Source organism: Electrona antarctica (genome assembly GCF_951216825.1).
Source record: "Electrona antarctica genome assembly, chromosome: 6".
In the NCBI taxonomy this organism is placed as follows: Eukaryota; Metazoa; Chordata; class Actinopteri; order Myctophiformes; family Myctophidae; genus Electrona; species Electrona antarctica.
Genome location: NC_136811.1, coordinates 27,443,341 through 27,460,241, shown reverse-complemented (window position 1 = coordinate 27,460,241; position 16,901 = coordinate 27,443,341). Strand labels below are relative to the sequence as shown.

The 16,901-nt window shown below is 46.8% G+C and overlaps 1 protein-coding gene across 1 annotated transcript in view; it reads left to right on the top strand.

Moving 5' to 3' along the window:
* cdkal1 (CDK5 regulatory subunit associated protein 1-like 1) overlaps positions 1–16,901 on the top strand; it is a 366,940-nt gene that overhangs the window by 122,974 nt on the left and 227,065 nt on the right. Inside the window, exon 8 of the mRNA XM_079503511.1 lies at positions 3,773–3,876. Within this exon, the coding sequence (XP_079359637.1) occupies positions 3,773–3,876 (104 nt within the window). The remainder of the gene's footprint in view (positions 1–3,772; positions 3,877–16,901) is intronic.

Below are 16,901 nucleotides of genomic sequence, written 5' to 3'. Positions count from 1 at the left end.
TATTGTCCTTTTCTTTTTGCTGAGGTTTGCGTGATCTGCGCAAAAGGACAGTTAACCCATTTTGGGCGGGAACCCCTTTTGGTGTTTTAAACATTGTTATAATTTAGCTATTGAAAAATAGCAGATCTACAAGCTCATAGCGCGCCACCGAGTGGCGCGCTACAAGCTTGTAGGTCTGCTATTTTTTTTAAATCGTGAAAATATTTATTTCAGAAAACTGGAGGATTTAGAAGGATTTTTTTAAATTTTGAGGTCAGGCCTAAATGGGACAATATCGGTGGCACCCAACTGTACGTGACAGCTGGTAATCAGCCACACTGATGGCACAAGAATCAGCTCAGGCCTTATAGTTATTGTACACATTACATGTTGATGTTGACATGATGAGCCAACTCAAGACACGGTTCTTTGCAGAATGTATGTGTGGTTCAGTTTTATCAGTATGTCAATATGAACTGTGTGAACCTCCGGCAATACCATTGCGTATCCCTAACGATATAGGAATGGAGACTGTTTTCACGGCAGCCACACAGCCAGTCATATCTCTTTTAAGGCATCACTGTATTACTATGCTTTTGCTTTAGTTACAGTACAGTTTTCCTGTTTATGTTGAGTTTCATGGAATTCCCCATCGTTTCGCCATAGTATAGGAGCTTAATGCATTTATGCAGACATGTTGTTTGTTTACTAGAATGCCATAGTGATTTTCGATTGCAATATGCCATAACTAAGTTCCTTATAATGTTGTTATCATGCTGAACTGCAGTGGGTAACCGAAAACAGTTCGAACATAGTGGCGTCTTTATGTAGAGGAACTAAGCGATGAAGTGTTTGGATCCGTCGTCTGTGTCCTCGATTAGTAGTGCTGTATTATTAGTAAGTGGTCATGTTGTCCTTATGATGAGTTGGACTGTGTTCTGTATTGGTCACACTTGGGTGACAGTGGACCCACTTAAAAGGAGATGACTGAAGCCTTGCACGGTCATGAGAACGCCATTTATTCACTTTGAGAATGGGTTAGTTTGTTCTGATTATTAAGGATATTTTTGTGGATGAGAGAGAGAGAGAGAGGAAAAAAATAAAGATCAGTGAAAGCCACCATTGAGTATCCCCCCCCCCCCCCCTCCCCCCGACTCATATTTATTCCGCGTTGTAATGTTAGTCTCGTGTTTTGCCCCAGGCCAATGTTCTCTGTTCTGTTAACTAAATCAACAGCCAGGAACTGAAGGGGGAACTCACTGAAATGTTCTATTCTGGTAACTGTAGTGTTAATTCTCCCCAACCCCCCCTTATCACCGTACCACTGTAATGGGTAACACACACACACACACACACACACACACACACACACACACACACACACACACACACACACACACACACACACACACACACACACACACACACACACACACACACACACACACACACACACACACACACACACAAACATATATATATCCTTTGGTTTTGATTTCCCACAACAGCCTCTCTGATTGGCTTGCTTAACCAAATACTACTCCTGCAGACTGCAGTAGTTGCATATTTAGGGTCCAAACTGGGAAGTGTATTTGTATTACTTGCTTGCCTCTGGCTCTGGTGTGTGAAAACTTTTTTATTTTTTCCATTTGAGTACTTTTTCTCTCTGCCGCTGGCAGAATGTGGTATAAATACCTAATTTCTCTTTTAGTACTTCTGGTACATCCATGAATTTTCTTTCAAAGTAACCTTTTTGTTTTGTTCCTTTTTTTAATCCTAATGCACCCCCTATTTTTTTCCTATTTTTTTGTGTATGGCCAAAACATCATGATGGTGTTTGAGTCCAGGCCATGCGTGTATAGCTTTCTACCCTCTACTGGTTTGCCTCTGGCTTTAGTGAATCGCTGACTGACTACTTTGAAGCTCACTGAACTCTGACGGCGACTTCAGCGTTTACAACATAAAAGACAGTCTGTCTCCTCTGTGCTTTCTTCTCCTTCCTTTATACTCGTAGGGAATTAATTGTGTTTTTTTATATCTAAAAAAACATGTATACATTTTATTTTACACACACATTTGGAATGTGTTGGCATGCACAATATTTTATGCACATTTGTAAAAGAGGTTGTCATATCCAGAATAAAATAATGATAATAAAACAAAACGACAAGAAGGTGCATAAATGTAGCCAATAACAATTACAGCGTTATATTTGGGACTGGCAACGATTTGAATGTGAAGGAAGAGGCTAATGTAGGTTCATTTAACAGCCTCATCCTCATCCTACTAATTAATTGCGACTGTAGGTCGCAGATTACTATGAAAACCTGTAAAAGCTGTCAGTCCATCCGTCCATCCGTCACGTCTCAATATATGGTCGTCAGTCCATCACGCCTCGTGACACGTCACGTCACCAAATATGGCCGTCAGTCCGTCAAGCCTCGTGACACACTCCATACATGGCCGTCTCCATATATGAAGATCACAACACTGACCTCATCGAACCCTGTATAGCCATACATGGAGAAGACTGGATCATCACCTAGATCTGCATATATGGAGCTGGCCAGCATCTACATCTTACCTCAAACCCTTAGATCTCCATATATGGAGCTGACCATTTCTGACATTCCATATGTTGATCCCTCCCCACCCGTCCTTTCTCTTCGGTGTCTCCCTTTTGACTGATACCTGTTCAATCAAACTCTAGACGGGCCCACCCCAAAGTTATTAGTACAGCCCGGCAGCCGGCGAAAACTAGAGTTCGGGCCTGGGAATTAAGGCCCGGCCCTCCCTGGGCACCCCGCTGCCACCCTTAGATCTCCATATATGGAGCTGACCTATTGTGACATTCCATATGTTGATCTGACCTCATCAAACCCTGTACACTCAATACACGCTCCATACATGGCCAGTACAGAATTCATTCCATATGTTGATCTGACCCCCATCCCAAAGCGCCTCCGCTCACCCAGCATTCTGCCATCACTCAAAATGTCTATCTTTCACAGCGTTACTGGTTCATCTGGCGAGCAATACAGCAAAATATAGGCTAATCACAGGTACTGTATGGTGACATAATTATGTTGTGAGCCTGGCTGTTAGGGGCAACTTTGGGAAAGTTAAGCTTTTGTGAAGATTTTGTACAGTTGATGATTCAAGTTTCTTTATTAGGAAAAAAACCCCCATCTTTATGATTATCTTCCTGGTTTGACCTGGACAGCTGTTGTCTCTGATCATCCATCTTCAAATGCGTGTTCATCAATGTTGATTTGTGGTGGGAGTAGGACAACTTGCAACTTGCACAGTTTGCATGTTTTCATTAAATGTTTTGTGGCAGTTCCACATGGAAACTCTCACAGTACTCCTGTGAAAGTGTCGCCAATGTGTGTGCGCAGAGAGAGAGAGAGAGAGAGAGCAAAGAATAGCATAGGATTTTAAATTAAATGTAATAATAATACATTGCTGTGGGTTTTCTAACTGGTCATGTCCGGAGGGAATTTCATTGTTGAGTCTTTGATTAGAATCTAGCCTGTGGTTTTGTTTTAAATTATTGCGTTAATCTACACTCTACTACACTGCATTATTCATTTTGCAGTAAGAACCATTATATTCCATGGTTCAAAACACACTTGAGGTTGCACACTTGTGTCCATTACCCCTTGTGGTGTGGTTGTACAGCACAGTAAAATTAAATTAAAAAGACGCCAAAGAACACCCATATTGACTCAACTGAACAGTTGTGTGTCCAAACTCTCTGTAATCCTCTGTCTTGTCTCTGTGTGCTTTGCAGGTGTCTGAATGCGTGTACCTACTGTAAGACAAAGCATGCCAGGGGAGACCTGGCCAGCTACCCTATAGAAGAGCTAGTGGAGAGAGCCATCCAATCCTTCCAGGGTGAGTCTCAATTACAATGCGCACGCATGCATGCACGCACAACACTCTTTCTCTCTCTCTCTCTCTCTATTTTGGGGTGCTCAAGATGTTTTGTTGCATTCTATGACTCCCCTCCTCACAGTCCATGTGCTATTGAAGCTTCACAAGATACTTCCTCTTTGAAAGGAACAACACGCACGTGCACACTCACACACAGGCAAAACACCCACAGCTGTCTTTTAGACAATTGGAAAGCACTGAGTGCAGATGCAAGCGGCTGTTGACGCAGTTACAGCCTGGTGGCAGACGTACTGCCTTGCAGCCAATACTGTAAAAACAAAGGGCATTGTCATCAGTCTTGGGGAGCCTCGAAACAGACAAATTCTTCCTATTATTTTGAGCAACCATGGGCAAAGAGAGGGGAATACAGCTCTTCTCTGACCTCATGTGGGACGCAGGAGTTCAATGCATACTGAAGAAGACTCAGCCAAGGGTTCACTGTCTAGGCATTGCCAAATGAGCACGACTCCCCTCAGATGGAGGAGAGAGGACGCCACTCGTAGATAATTTGATCGACTACTGAGAGAATGGCATAGTCCACTGATCCAGACACTTTCTACAAACACAAATCCCTACGCCTACGCAATGGGAGCTCACTAGCATGGCCTGCGAGTCACCAGATGCCGTTCCTCTCAAGAGCATAGAAGCCTAATCAAAAGATACACTTTTGGGTACCTCAGGGTATTTATGGGTAGTTTTGGGTTCACTTTAGGGTAGTTTTGGGCAATTAGTATTACCCTTAATTCTTATATGTGTTGTTACTACAATGTAGTTACTACAATGTAGTTACTACAATGCAATTATTGAATCTTGAAATGTCAGTTCAATGATTAGTGACATAAGGAGTTGACTTATTCACTTAGTAAAAGTGTGTGTGTGTGTGTGTGTGTGTGTGTGTGTGTGTGTGTGTGTGTGTGTGTGTGTGTGTGTGTGTGTGTGTGTGTGTGTGTGTGTGTGTGTGTGTGTGTGTGTGTGTGTGTGTGTGTGTGTGTGTGTTGGAAGGAGGTCTTAGCAACACATGTTTGTGTTTTTGTTCCTGGGTGGAGGGCCATGCCAGTTGGTGCTAGCTGGATGCCCGCTGAACAGCTGTTTGGCCCCAGCATCTGTTCTCCAAGAACTAGACTCCCAGCATTTACTCACTGCACAGCAGCTCTAGTGCCACAGGCAGGTCAGTCAAGGGCAAGTTTATGGATGGATACTCGGCTCATTTCTAGGGATGAGCGTGCTCACTTTCTCCATGACCCCCATACCCTTGTATTCATATTCATGTTGTTATTGTTATTAGTGTGGTTGCTATAGGCAACACACTATTGTTCTCGGTCAGAGATAACCTTTGCCAGCAAAGCAAACCTGCTTTTTGTTAACTTTTGCACAACATAAAAGTGGAGCTTTTGGTCATGCTTCACACACCGTTGCTGTGTCACATGACATCACAAAATAAATGGTAAGGCGGAAAATGGTAAGGCGGAATTCACTTCCCAGTGGATTTGCGTCAGTGCAACTACAGAATTGCACCTTTCCAGTTGTTATTGTTATTAATACAAATCATATGTAATGCATTATTATTGCCGTTAGTAGTAGTAGCAGCAGCAGCAGCAGTAGCCATACAGTGATAGTGGTGGTGGTGGTACCTCAGTAGTAGTTGTATGTGCACATGTAACTTGACTTGCCTGTCTCTATGTATTTCAGTTCACTGTGTAAGGACCCATGAAAAAGGAGTTGTATAGTACTCTTGTCAAGGGCATGGTTGTCTCAACCATGTGGAACCTTGCTCAAAACAGCTGTATATTTCCCACTACAGTGCTCTGGGCTGGGCAGTCAGGGGCACACTTAACATCTGCTTTGACCATTTTGTGTTTGTGTGTTTGTGTATACTGTGTGTGTGTGCGTGCGCGTGTGCGTGTGTGCGTGGAGTTTCACATTGGGAGGAAGTTGTCCGTTTAATAAATATGGCAGTTTTTGAGATGTTATTGTTTTCTGTACTCACGTGTCAGACTGGTGTGAACAACAAGAAGCAGGAACTTGTGACTAGCGATCCCAGACAGGAAGAGTGCGCGCACACGCACGCGCACACACACACACACACACACACACACACACACACACTTGCTTGTTACTTGTTACTGTTCTCATATAGTTGCTCGTGTTTCATTCTTTCTTTGCCATGTCCGTATATATACGGACCCCAATGTATACTCCATCTATATAATGGTTGAGTCCCACGGCAGCTTTTAACATTGGTCTGGTTGCTATGGTAACGCCCCACCGCTCCAGCTATGGGATTGAAAATATAATCACTGTGTAAAGCAGTTGAAAGGAAAGCCATGTAAAAGCTTCTGACGAAAGGTCACACAGTGTGTGCTTGTGCCAATGATACTCGAGTGTGTGTAGCGAGTGTGTGTGGGGGGCGGGCAAACTCCGACTCTTAAAGTGAACGCGTATGGTGGCACCTGGAACTGGGATTTATGCTAACAGCTAGCCGCAATAAATGAGTTAATTGCAAGAAGTTTTTTTGTGTGAATCTGTAAATATACCACAATTTGTTTATTTGTGCGTGCGTGCGTGCGTGCGTGCGTGCGTGCGTGCGTGCGTGCGTGCGTGCGTGCGTGCGTGCGTGCGTGCGTGCGTGCGATCCGTTACAATACAGGAAACAGGAATGTCCTAGACAGTTGGTTGTTGTGTTAAAGGGTGACAGAAAAAGAGGAAGCTCGCAGGGTGTTACTGCCTGTTCAATCTTTACACAGTGAGAGACCGACTGGGGAAACATGAGGTCTGTCTATCTGGTAGACCTGAGTGTACTTCTGATGCAGACAGACGGAGAGATAAGGGATGTAGCATTATATAAAAGGGGCCGTTGGAGAAAATGAGGGATAGAGTTTGATCTGACATGTATTGTGTTCACGGCCACACTTTGTGCGTCGTGCGTGCGTGCGTGTGTGCGTTTGTGCACTCTTTGACCTTGAATTAGAATATGAGATGTATTTTTCCTGTCTTCTGCCCTTTCTTGTCGTGTGAATTAAATGATCAGTCCATATTTATGGACGGAACGCAAATCATCTTTTAGCCTTATATTGAATATTTCTGCTATGGTTGAAATTGCATTACAACATCAATGTGCTCTCTCTCTCTCTCTCTCTCTCTCTCTCTCTCTCTATTAGCCACCTATTTCTTATCTGAAACAAATTTAGTCTCGCAAATAGGCAAACCCACAATTTGATTTGCTATTTGATGTTTTTGAATAAACACAGCTCCGAGTATGAATGCTAATTTCGATTGGCCGGCCAACCCCAGTCAGGGGTCCTTGATTGGTTTATCTCTGGGAACTTTGAAAGGATTTATGGGATTTATTCAAATGTGATTTGAGGTAAATAGCTCTCTTTCCCTCTGCAAAAATAGAGAGAGGCTTTTAGTCATGTGAATTATTCAAATGTCTGAATGTATAATTTTACATCAGAAGAGTTTAGTAATGCAGGGAGGTAATGGAGGGGACTGGGGATGGATGTCGTGTAGGAAATGAGGTTTGTGTGTGTGTGTGCGTGTGTGTGTGTGTGCGCTTATGCATGCGGGCGAGATGAGTGAGACTGAGAGAATCGGGGAGAAAGCCGTTCTGACGTCTACACACTATGTATGTCTGTTTCTCTGGATTACTGTGACAGAGACACGGTGGACACGATGAACCACAGTAAACAAGCTCCCTACGTACATCCAGAACCCCCCTGCCAATTATGATTATGATTGCCATCCTCTCTCATTTTCTCATTTTGTCCAGTGTTTACTTTTTTGTTTATGAGTGGGAATATATAGAGTGAAACATTTGGTGTTAATGTATCCATTTGTAACTCTAGTCGTTGACAATGTAGGACTGTAACCAAATGGAGTTAATTGAACACTCAGGATTTTATTGTGCATCATATTAGCCAGACCTGTCTGCTGGCTAATTGCTATTGGTCTAACAATTCAATACCTGTGGTGTGTGTTCGCTCTGTGTCACATCAAGAACTCGGGCCACACATTTGCAGTGCCACGTCCCCCACTGTGTCGTGGTCAACATTAATGGAAGTGATAGCGCTGTGAGATATGATTGAACTGGACCCCATACGGAGCATGTTCCCAACTTCAGTATGAGCTGAACTGACGGGTTGACTTTGTCACACAAGGCCAGACCCCCCCCCCCCCCCAGGGGTGGGGGATACTTTCAGATGAGGGAGCTGTCGATTTCCGAGAGATTTTTCATAGATGTGTATGATGTGATACTTACCAACACATATTTCTCTCGTCCCTTCATCCAATCAGGATAGAGGGGCCTTCCGCCAATCATGATCGAGCGGGGGCGGGCCTTGGTGTGTGTGCTGTTGGCCTGTCGCGTGTCCCCCCCACTGTAGTGCGTGCGTGCATGTGCACATCTTGTTACCGGGGCAGACCCGGGGGTTTTCCAAATCACTGAATGCTCCTTTAAGGATAGATTTTCCGAGATGTTTCCTGGCCAATATAGCACACCTAGGCAATGCTTGTTTCGGCACTGAGGAAAAACGATTGTGGGTCTGGCTATATAATCATACAGCCATGTACTGTTACTAAATCATAATGTCGGCAATGGATTGGCCTGAACTCCAAGGCAACACAAAGTTATGAGTACAGTAAGTGGTTTGGTTGCATTTCTTTGTGACATACCTGAGTTGCAGCAAGCAGGGATCCGTTTTGGCAGGGGCGTTCAACCCCCCACTGTGGTCATCATATCCATCTGTCAATAGGCTGTCTTTGTGAGATATAAAAAGAGATTTGACTATTTAATATGCTGTAAGCCCCAGCGATGCTATTCGTAACATTTTTATTTTAATGAATTAATATTAATTAATTAATTAATTAATTCATATTTATATTTCTGTTATTTTTTTACCTAAACATCATCATTGATGTTCATTGTTTAGTCTTGCAATGCCATTGGTCATGATATTTGCTTATAAATACCCCCCACAGAGGCAGACATTCACACAACTTCAAAATATCTGGAATTTTGAGCAATTTTTTTACGTATGACCTTTGACCTTTAACCCTGAAAAACGTACGCAAAACGCCTGTTATATATATGTTTTGTGATCATTAGAATGTCTAGAACATGTACATTTATTATTGTGAAAGATATCCCCCAAATGTAAATTATTAATATATAAATGTGCATAACATTTGCATAAAACTTTATTTATTTTATTCTTCTAGTAGCACAAAGTAGTAGTAAGGTTGAAGTAGAAATATATCCGGCTCTTGCAGACACACATGCACATGCAAGGGCATGCACGTGCGTGCACGCACACACACCCCACCATTATCACTCACATGACACATAGCATTGGTGTCTGACATGACCTATTGGCAGTCTGACTCCTGACGTGGTTTGGAGTTCTAGGCTCTACCCTACTGCGTTATTTTTTTACAGACAGAATGCTTGGTTACAACCGTCCATTTTATAATGCAGGGTTATACATGGGGTTCAAGTAAAACACTTTTCCCTCATAGTTTGGATTTTTGGACACAGTTTGGAAGGGTCAAATCGCACTGCTTTCATCAACTCATCAGCATAAGCTCGTTTTATGATGGAAATATACTAGTGTTCCGCAGATCCATGCATACGCCCACGCACATACTGTACGCACACATACTGTACGCACATACCACCCGACACACTGGGTTAGTGTTTAGCACAGATATTATCAGAATAGACATGACCTGGCTTCCTGGCTGAAGCTGGTGACAGATATCCACAGACAGACAGACAGACAGACTTTAGCTTGCTGGCTAGCTCCAACATCTGTGACAGGTGTCACCGCCTGTTTGCCACGGCTGTGAGGAAGCTGTGTGACACAGAGACGGACGAGGCTGCCAAAGATTGCCAGGAATCGGGCCATGCCCACTTGGCCCGCTGGCTCCTTCTAGCCACTTAATCCCTATGCTAAATTGGCTCTATGCTGGGGTCCCTCCTGTCTTCACTCTACCAGACATTAAAATAGGTTCTATGCTGGGGTCCCTCCTGTCTTCACTCTACCAGACATTAAAATAGGTTCTATGCTGGGGTCCCTCCTGTCTTCACTCTACCAGACATTAAAATAGGTTCTATGCTGGGGTCCCTCCTGTCTTCACTCTACCAGACATTAAAATAGGTTCTATGCTGGGGTCCCTCCTGTCTTCACTCTACCAGACATTAAAATAGGTTCTATGCTGGGGTCCCTCCTGTCTCCACTCTACCAGACGTTAAAATAGGTTCTATGCTGGGGTCCCTCCTGTCTTCACTCTACCAGACATTAAAATAGGTTCTATGCTGGGGTCCCTCCTGTCTTCACTCTACCAGACATTAAAATAGGTTCTATGCTGGGGTCCCTCTGTCTTCACTCTACCTGTTAAGGTTTTGGTTTGGCCTCTTAGGTCGAAGGTGGGAGTCTGACAAAGTCTGGTCTGTCTTGACTAGTTAAGGATTTCAACCAAGTCGTGAAGTTAAGAACGTAGATTTAGAATTGAGTTACGTTTGTAATGTTATTTTCTGACGAGGAGATTCTGTCTGGGTGTAGCCTTATAAAGAAGGGAGAATGACGTAATGGTTAGTTCGACGTTACGTCATCCTTAACAGTACCTCCCCCTCGACGGACGTGTCCGCGCGTCTTCATGGGGGTAGTGGAACGGGTTTTGTCAAATTCTCTGATAAAGTGAGGAGGAATCGCAGTACGGGGGATCCAAAGGGGCTTGGCGGGATTCCCGTTCAGCAATTCAACCAGGTACTGCAGGTCGCGGTTCCTCCGGCGGGCGGCCACCAACCTTCGTATCCCGTGAGTGTCCAACCTCCATGTGTGAGTGCTGGGTTCAATAGGTGGGGAAGTGGGCGGGGGAGCAATGTTGGGCGTCAGGGAGGTGGGGGGTTCAGGATCTGGATCGGCGGTAGAAATGGGCGTGGAGTCGCCCGCTGCCTGGGGCTCCGAGGGGAGGCCGGTAGATTCAGGTTCATCAGACTCGGGTTCAGAGTCGGGGTGGGGGGAGGGCAATGGCCGTGGGGCCCAGGGTTTAACGTGAGAAACGTGAAAAACTGGGTGGCAGCGCAAAGCATCCGGGAGGTTCAGGCGAACCGCCGAAGGGTTGATAATTGAATCGATCTTGAAGGGACCGATGAACCGTGGGGCCATTTTGCGGAACTCTAGCTTGAGATTCAAGTTCCGGGTGCTGAGGAGGACGAGCTGTCCGGGGGAATAGGCAGGTGCCGGCGAACGGCGGCGATTGGCCTGGAGCTGAGAGCGCTTGGAGGCCTTGATGAGTGATGCTCGAGTCCTGCTCCAGATCCTCTGGCAGCGTTCGATGTGTGCTTTAATGGTGGGAACGGCAATCTGCTTTTCCTCACTCGAAAGGAGAGGGGGTTGATATCCCAGAGAACACATGAAGGGTGAGAGTCCAGTTGAGGAATTTATCAAACTATTGTGGGCGTATTGCGCCCAAGGGAGGTAAGCGGACCAGGCTGCAGGGTTGGTTGAGGTAAAGCAACGTAAGGTGACTTCGATTTCCTGGTTGAGTCGTTCATTCTGCCCGTTCGACTGTGGGTGGAAGCCAGAAGAAAGGCTAACGGTGGAGTTTAGGGCCTTACAGAAAGATTTCCACAGCTGAGAGGTAAATTGGGGGCCCCTGTCCGAAACAATGTCCGAAGGGAGCCCATGTAGCCGGAAGACGTGGGCCATCAGGGCGTCAGCGGTTTGACGGGCAGAGGGGATCTTCGGTAGCGGAATCAGATGGCAGGCCTTGGAAAAGCGATCTATCACCGTGAGGATGACTGTATTGCCGTCAGAGGGTGGGAGGCCGGAGACAAAGTCTACGGCGATGTGGGACCAGGGGCGTCCAGGAATGGGAAGTGGACGCAGCAGCCCCGGCGGGGGTTGAGTAGAGTTTTTGTTGCGGGCGCAGACGGAACAAGAGGAGATGAAGGCCTTGGTGTCGCGTGAGATGGCAGGCCACCAGAAACGGCCCCGAATGGAGGCGAGGGTGCGGTTAACCCCTGGATGGCCGAAGAGGCGGGAGGAGTGTGCCCATTCAAGGACCTGAGGCCGCACAGCCTCGGGGACAAACAACCGTCCAGTAGGAGTGGTGCGTGGGTCTGGTTGGGCCTTCTGAGCCGAGAGGATCAGAGTCTCGATGTCCGGAGACGAAGAAGCAACAAACAGGGTAGGTGGAAGGGTGTTGGTGTCAGTGTTTTTGTCAACAAACACAGTGGGTGGAAGGATGGTGGTGTCGGATGGAACAGGTTCGTCAGGGGAAAATTGCCGAGAGAGGGCATCAGCCTTAACGTTCTTAGAGCCGGGGCGGTAAGCAATTGTGAAATCGAACCGATCGAAGAAGAGAGACCATCTGGCTTGGCGCGGGGACAAACGCTTAGCTGTACGCAAATAAGCCAAGTTCTTGTGGTCAGTCCAGACCACAAAGGGGAGAGAGGCTCCCTCAAGGTGGTGGCGCCAAACAGTAAGAGAATCAGTCAAAGATAAAAGCTCTCGGTTCCCAACATCATAATTCCTTTCAGCCGGGGAAAGCCGACGTGAATAGTAGGAGCAGGGGTGAAGTTGCCCATCAGCTGGGGAATGTTGGGAGAGCACGGCCCCGACACCGGAGTCCGACGCATCGACCTCCACGGTAAATTGTAGGTCAGGGTTGGGATGGAGTAGGATAGGAGCGGAGGTAAAGCGGGACTTGAGGTCGGTAAAGGCGTTAGCCGCTTCGGTAGACCAGGCAAAGGGGATGGAAGTAGAAGTTAGCGAGGTCAGTGGAAGAGCGATGATGCTGTAGTCTTTGATGAAACGACGGTAGAAATTGGCGAAGCCCAAGAATCGTTGGAGGTCCTTCCTGGTGGTGGGAACCGGCCAGTCAGTCACCGCGGAAACCTTAGCGGAATCCATTTGCAGCCCACGGCCGTTCACGATGAACCCAAGAAAGGAGATGGTGTCCTTATGAAACTCACATTTCTCAGCCTTGGCGAACAACTTGTTATCCAACAGGCGTTGTAGAACTTTCCGGACGTGGGCGATATGCTCAGTCCGGGAGGAGGAGTAAATCAAAATGTCATCTAGGTAGACGAAGACAAAGCGACCAAGCATGTCGCGAAGCACGTCATTGAGCAAGGCCTGGAAGACGGCTGGGGCATTTGTCAGGCCGAAGGGCATGACGAGATACTCAAAATGGCCCATGGGCGTCTTGAAGGCCGTCATCCACTCGTCTCCTTCCTTGATGCGAACCAGATGATAAGCGTTTCTGAGATCGAGTTTAGAAAAGATCGTGGCAGAGTGCAGGGGGGTGAATGCTGAATCGATAAGAGGCAATGGGTACTTGTTCTTGATGGTAATGTTATTAAGTCCCCTGTAGTCAATGCAGGGTCTTAAGCTTCCGTCCTTTTTGCCTACAAAGAAAGCCCCAGCGGCCACTGGAGAGGTGGAGGTGCGGACTATCCCTGCAAGGAGCGAGTCATTGACGTACTTGTCCATCGCGGCCCGTTCCGGCAGAGAGAGATTGTAGAGGCGAGCTGCCGGTAAAGTGGTGCCAGGACGCAGCGTAATGGCACAGTCGTAGCTTCGGTGTGGGGGTAGGGAGAGTGCCTCTTCCTTACTGAAGATCCTTGACAGGTCATGGTACTCATCAGGGACCGAAGAGAGGTCGACGGGCTCCGGGTGTGGGGCCACAGAGGAGTCCGACGATGGGGGCGAAAAGGCAGAACGGAGGCAGGTGGCATGGCAAGCAGGGTTCCAGGGAGATATCCTGGAGCCCAGCCCTGTGTACTGAAGCGATGGCTGGTGGAGGTTAAGCCACGGGAGACCTAAGGTTAACGGCAAGGGGCAGTCCTTCTCAGGAACCAAAAGTCGAAGGTACTCACGGTGGTTACCGGAGAGGATCACCTCCACCGGAAGCGTCTCGCGATGGCAGAGCAAGAACGTGCCGTTTCCGCATAAAAATCTGCGAACAGTTGGGAGGGTTCTAGTCGGTACCCCAAGTATATCAACAGCCGATTGAGGGAGGAAATTGCCGTGAGCAGCGCAGTCAAAAAGGAGCGGGACAGTGGTGTGCTGATTCTCCCAACAGACGGACGCTTCGAGAGGGGTGTGGACCAAAGTAGACCCACCAGCCGTTGTCGATTCTCCGACAAGGAGGAAAGCGGGTTTGGCAGTGGAACTCAGGGTCCTTGTATTCTTCTGTAGGAGGTGGCAAGATCCTACCAGGTGGTCTATGGAGTCGCAGTAGAGGCATGTCCCAGCTTTGAGACGACGCCCCTTCTCTTCAGGGGAGAGGGGAGCGCGAGCACCAGATCGGAGGCTCGGCCCGGGGGGAAGAGAAGAAGCAGACGAAGGCTGGGAAGAGAGGGGGGGCAAAAGCCGCTCCGCGGCGGATTGAGGGGGGGCATAATGGGTGGGTGGACGGAAGTTGGACAACCGCGGGGAGGGAGAGAACCGAGAGGCCAGGCTACGTGAATCAGCATGTGCCGCACGGCGTCGATTATCATAGTCGGAGGCCGCGTTAATCAAGGTGTCTAGGCGGGTGAACCGAGATTGGAGGACAACAAACTCCCTAATGGGCTTATCGAGGCCGCTGGTGAAGCAACTGATCAAAGTGCTCTCAGCGTGGTCGGCTGCTGCATTGACCAGGCGGAATTCAATCGCGAATTCAGAAACGGTCCGGTTCCCTTGCTCCAAGTAGAGACCCCGTGTCCCTTCGGCATCAGCAGAACTGAGCTGCGGGTCGAAAGTCTTCTGGAGGTCGGCAGACAGGTCCCAGTAAGAGATCGCCGGCGTTTTATCGAGGAGAGTAAAAGCCAGCTCCTCCGCTCTGTCGGAAAGACCTGAGACAAAGTAGCCAATGCGTTCCTCGTTGGTAGGCTCACCGTCGCCAGAGGCGAAAAACAGCTTCAACATGTTAATGTATCGGCCACAGGCCCCGGAAGTGCCATTAAAAAGCGGTTTAGGAAAAGACGGGGGCCGGAAACGCTGGAGTGGAGGTGCGGCACGATTCTCAACGTTCATGTCGACCAAACAGCAGGGGTCGTCCTCAAGAGATATATCCAGGAGGCCTTCTCCAGTGGACCCCTGGGCAGCTTCGGCTTGGAGGGAGGGAGGGAGGGTGGGTTGGTGGTTGGTGGGGGAGGGGGCATCTTGCCTGAGGGGTCGATTGCCAGCAAGAATGTTAGTCAAGTTAGTCAAGAGAACTTCTTGTCTCTGCTGGCCAGCAGCAAGTTGTCTCACTAGTTGTGTGAAAGTGGAGTCAGTCTCCCCCTGTTTGGAGGATGGCGGGTTGGTCTGCATAACTGAAGTGGGTGCCTCGTTGGAAGAAGGTAGGATAGGTGCGTCGTGCATCATAACAGAAGTGGATTCCTCGTCGTTGGAATAAGACGGGATAAGTGCTTCGTGCTTGACTCTACGGTCCTTGGGTTTCCTAGTGTCCATGAGGACTCGGCTTCAACCTGAGGTGGTCAGAAAATACTGTTAAGGTTTTGGTTTGGCCTCTTAGGTCGAAGGTGGGAGTCTGACAAAGTCTGGTCTGTCTTGACTAGTTAAGGATTTCAACCAAGTCGTGAAGTTAAGAACGTAGATTTAGAATTGAGTTACGTTTGTAATGTTATTTTCTGACGAGGAGATTCTGGCTGGGTGTAGCCTTATAAAGAAGGGAGAATGACGTAATGGTTAGTTCGACGTTACGTCATCCTTAACACTACCAGACATTAAAATAGGTTCTATGCTGGGGTCCCTCCTGTCTTCACTCTACCAGAGATTAAAATAGGTTCTATGCTGGGGTCCCTCCTGTCTTCACTCTACCAGACATTAAAATAGGTTCTATGCTGGGGTCCCTCTGTCTTCACTCTACCAGACATTAAAATAGGTTCTATGCTGGGGTCCCTCCTGTCTTCACTCTACCAGACATTAAAATAGGGTGCATTTTGCATCCCAAAATGCAGTTTATAGTTAAGGGACGCAATAAAACAACAACCTCAATATCACAAATGTATATGTACATGTATATGAACAAGGACCCCAAAAAATTTAAAAAACCCAATAAAAAGATATATAAAAAAAACAAAAAAACAACAACCTCTGCATCCACGGGATGCACTACTGTACTATACTGTACTATTTTTTTATTCTAGTTTATTTTGCTAGCTTTAGTTATACATGAAGTTTTCTACATGAATATAACCACATTATAACCATATAAAATGTAATGGGAGTTAAATGCTGCAATTTGTAAAAATGGCAAAATATGACTCCTAACGTTGTTGAAGTGGGACTCATAAAATGTCCCTGGGACTCATCTAAAAGACCATCCCTGCATCCCGGGACTCATTACATTGAAAACCTATTTACATCACTGCTCTACATTAAATACCTTGGGTGAAATGTACAAAGCTCACATCAACGCTGAATGTTTGCCACAGAATGGGGACAGTAGCGTTCAAGTGGTTAGATTCACACAGGAAAGTCCTCAGCATGCATTTAAAGGTATATTCAGTGATTTGACTTAATTCAAATATCACTTATTTTTTCTTTTTTTCTGGATAATCCTCCCTACTATAGAGTGTGCTGACTATATAAGGAGTTCCTCCCTGTCCCCAGTAAGCCCCTGGGGTCAAAAAACCCTAGTTTCAGTTTTGGTGGCGGGTGGCAAAGCCTTCATCCAATCAGGATGAGAGGGGCCTTCCTCCAATCATGATCGAGTGGGGGCGGGCCTTGGTGCACATGCTGTTGGCCTGTTGCACTTCCCCCCACTGTAGAGCGTGCATGTGCACATTTTGTTACCGGGGCGGACTGGGTGGTTTTCCAAATCACCCAAATCACTGAATGCTCCTTTAACTCGGAGAGTGTGCAACTCTAAAAAAAAAAACTGAAACGGTCCGTTTGGTTACATTTGTAAAGTCTTTGAGTTACAAATGGATGAAGTAATATTGAGGATTATACTGTGTCCTTTGCGAGTTAAATGCGGAGACTCAACTT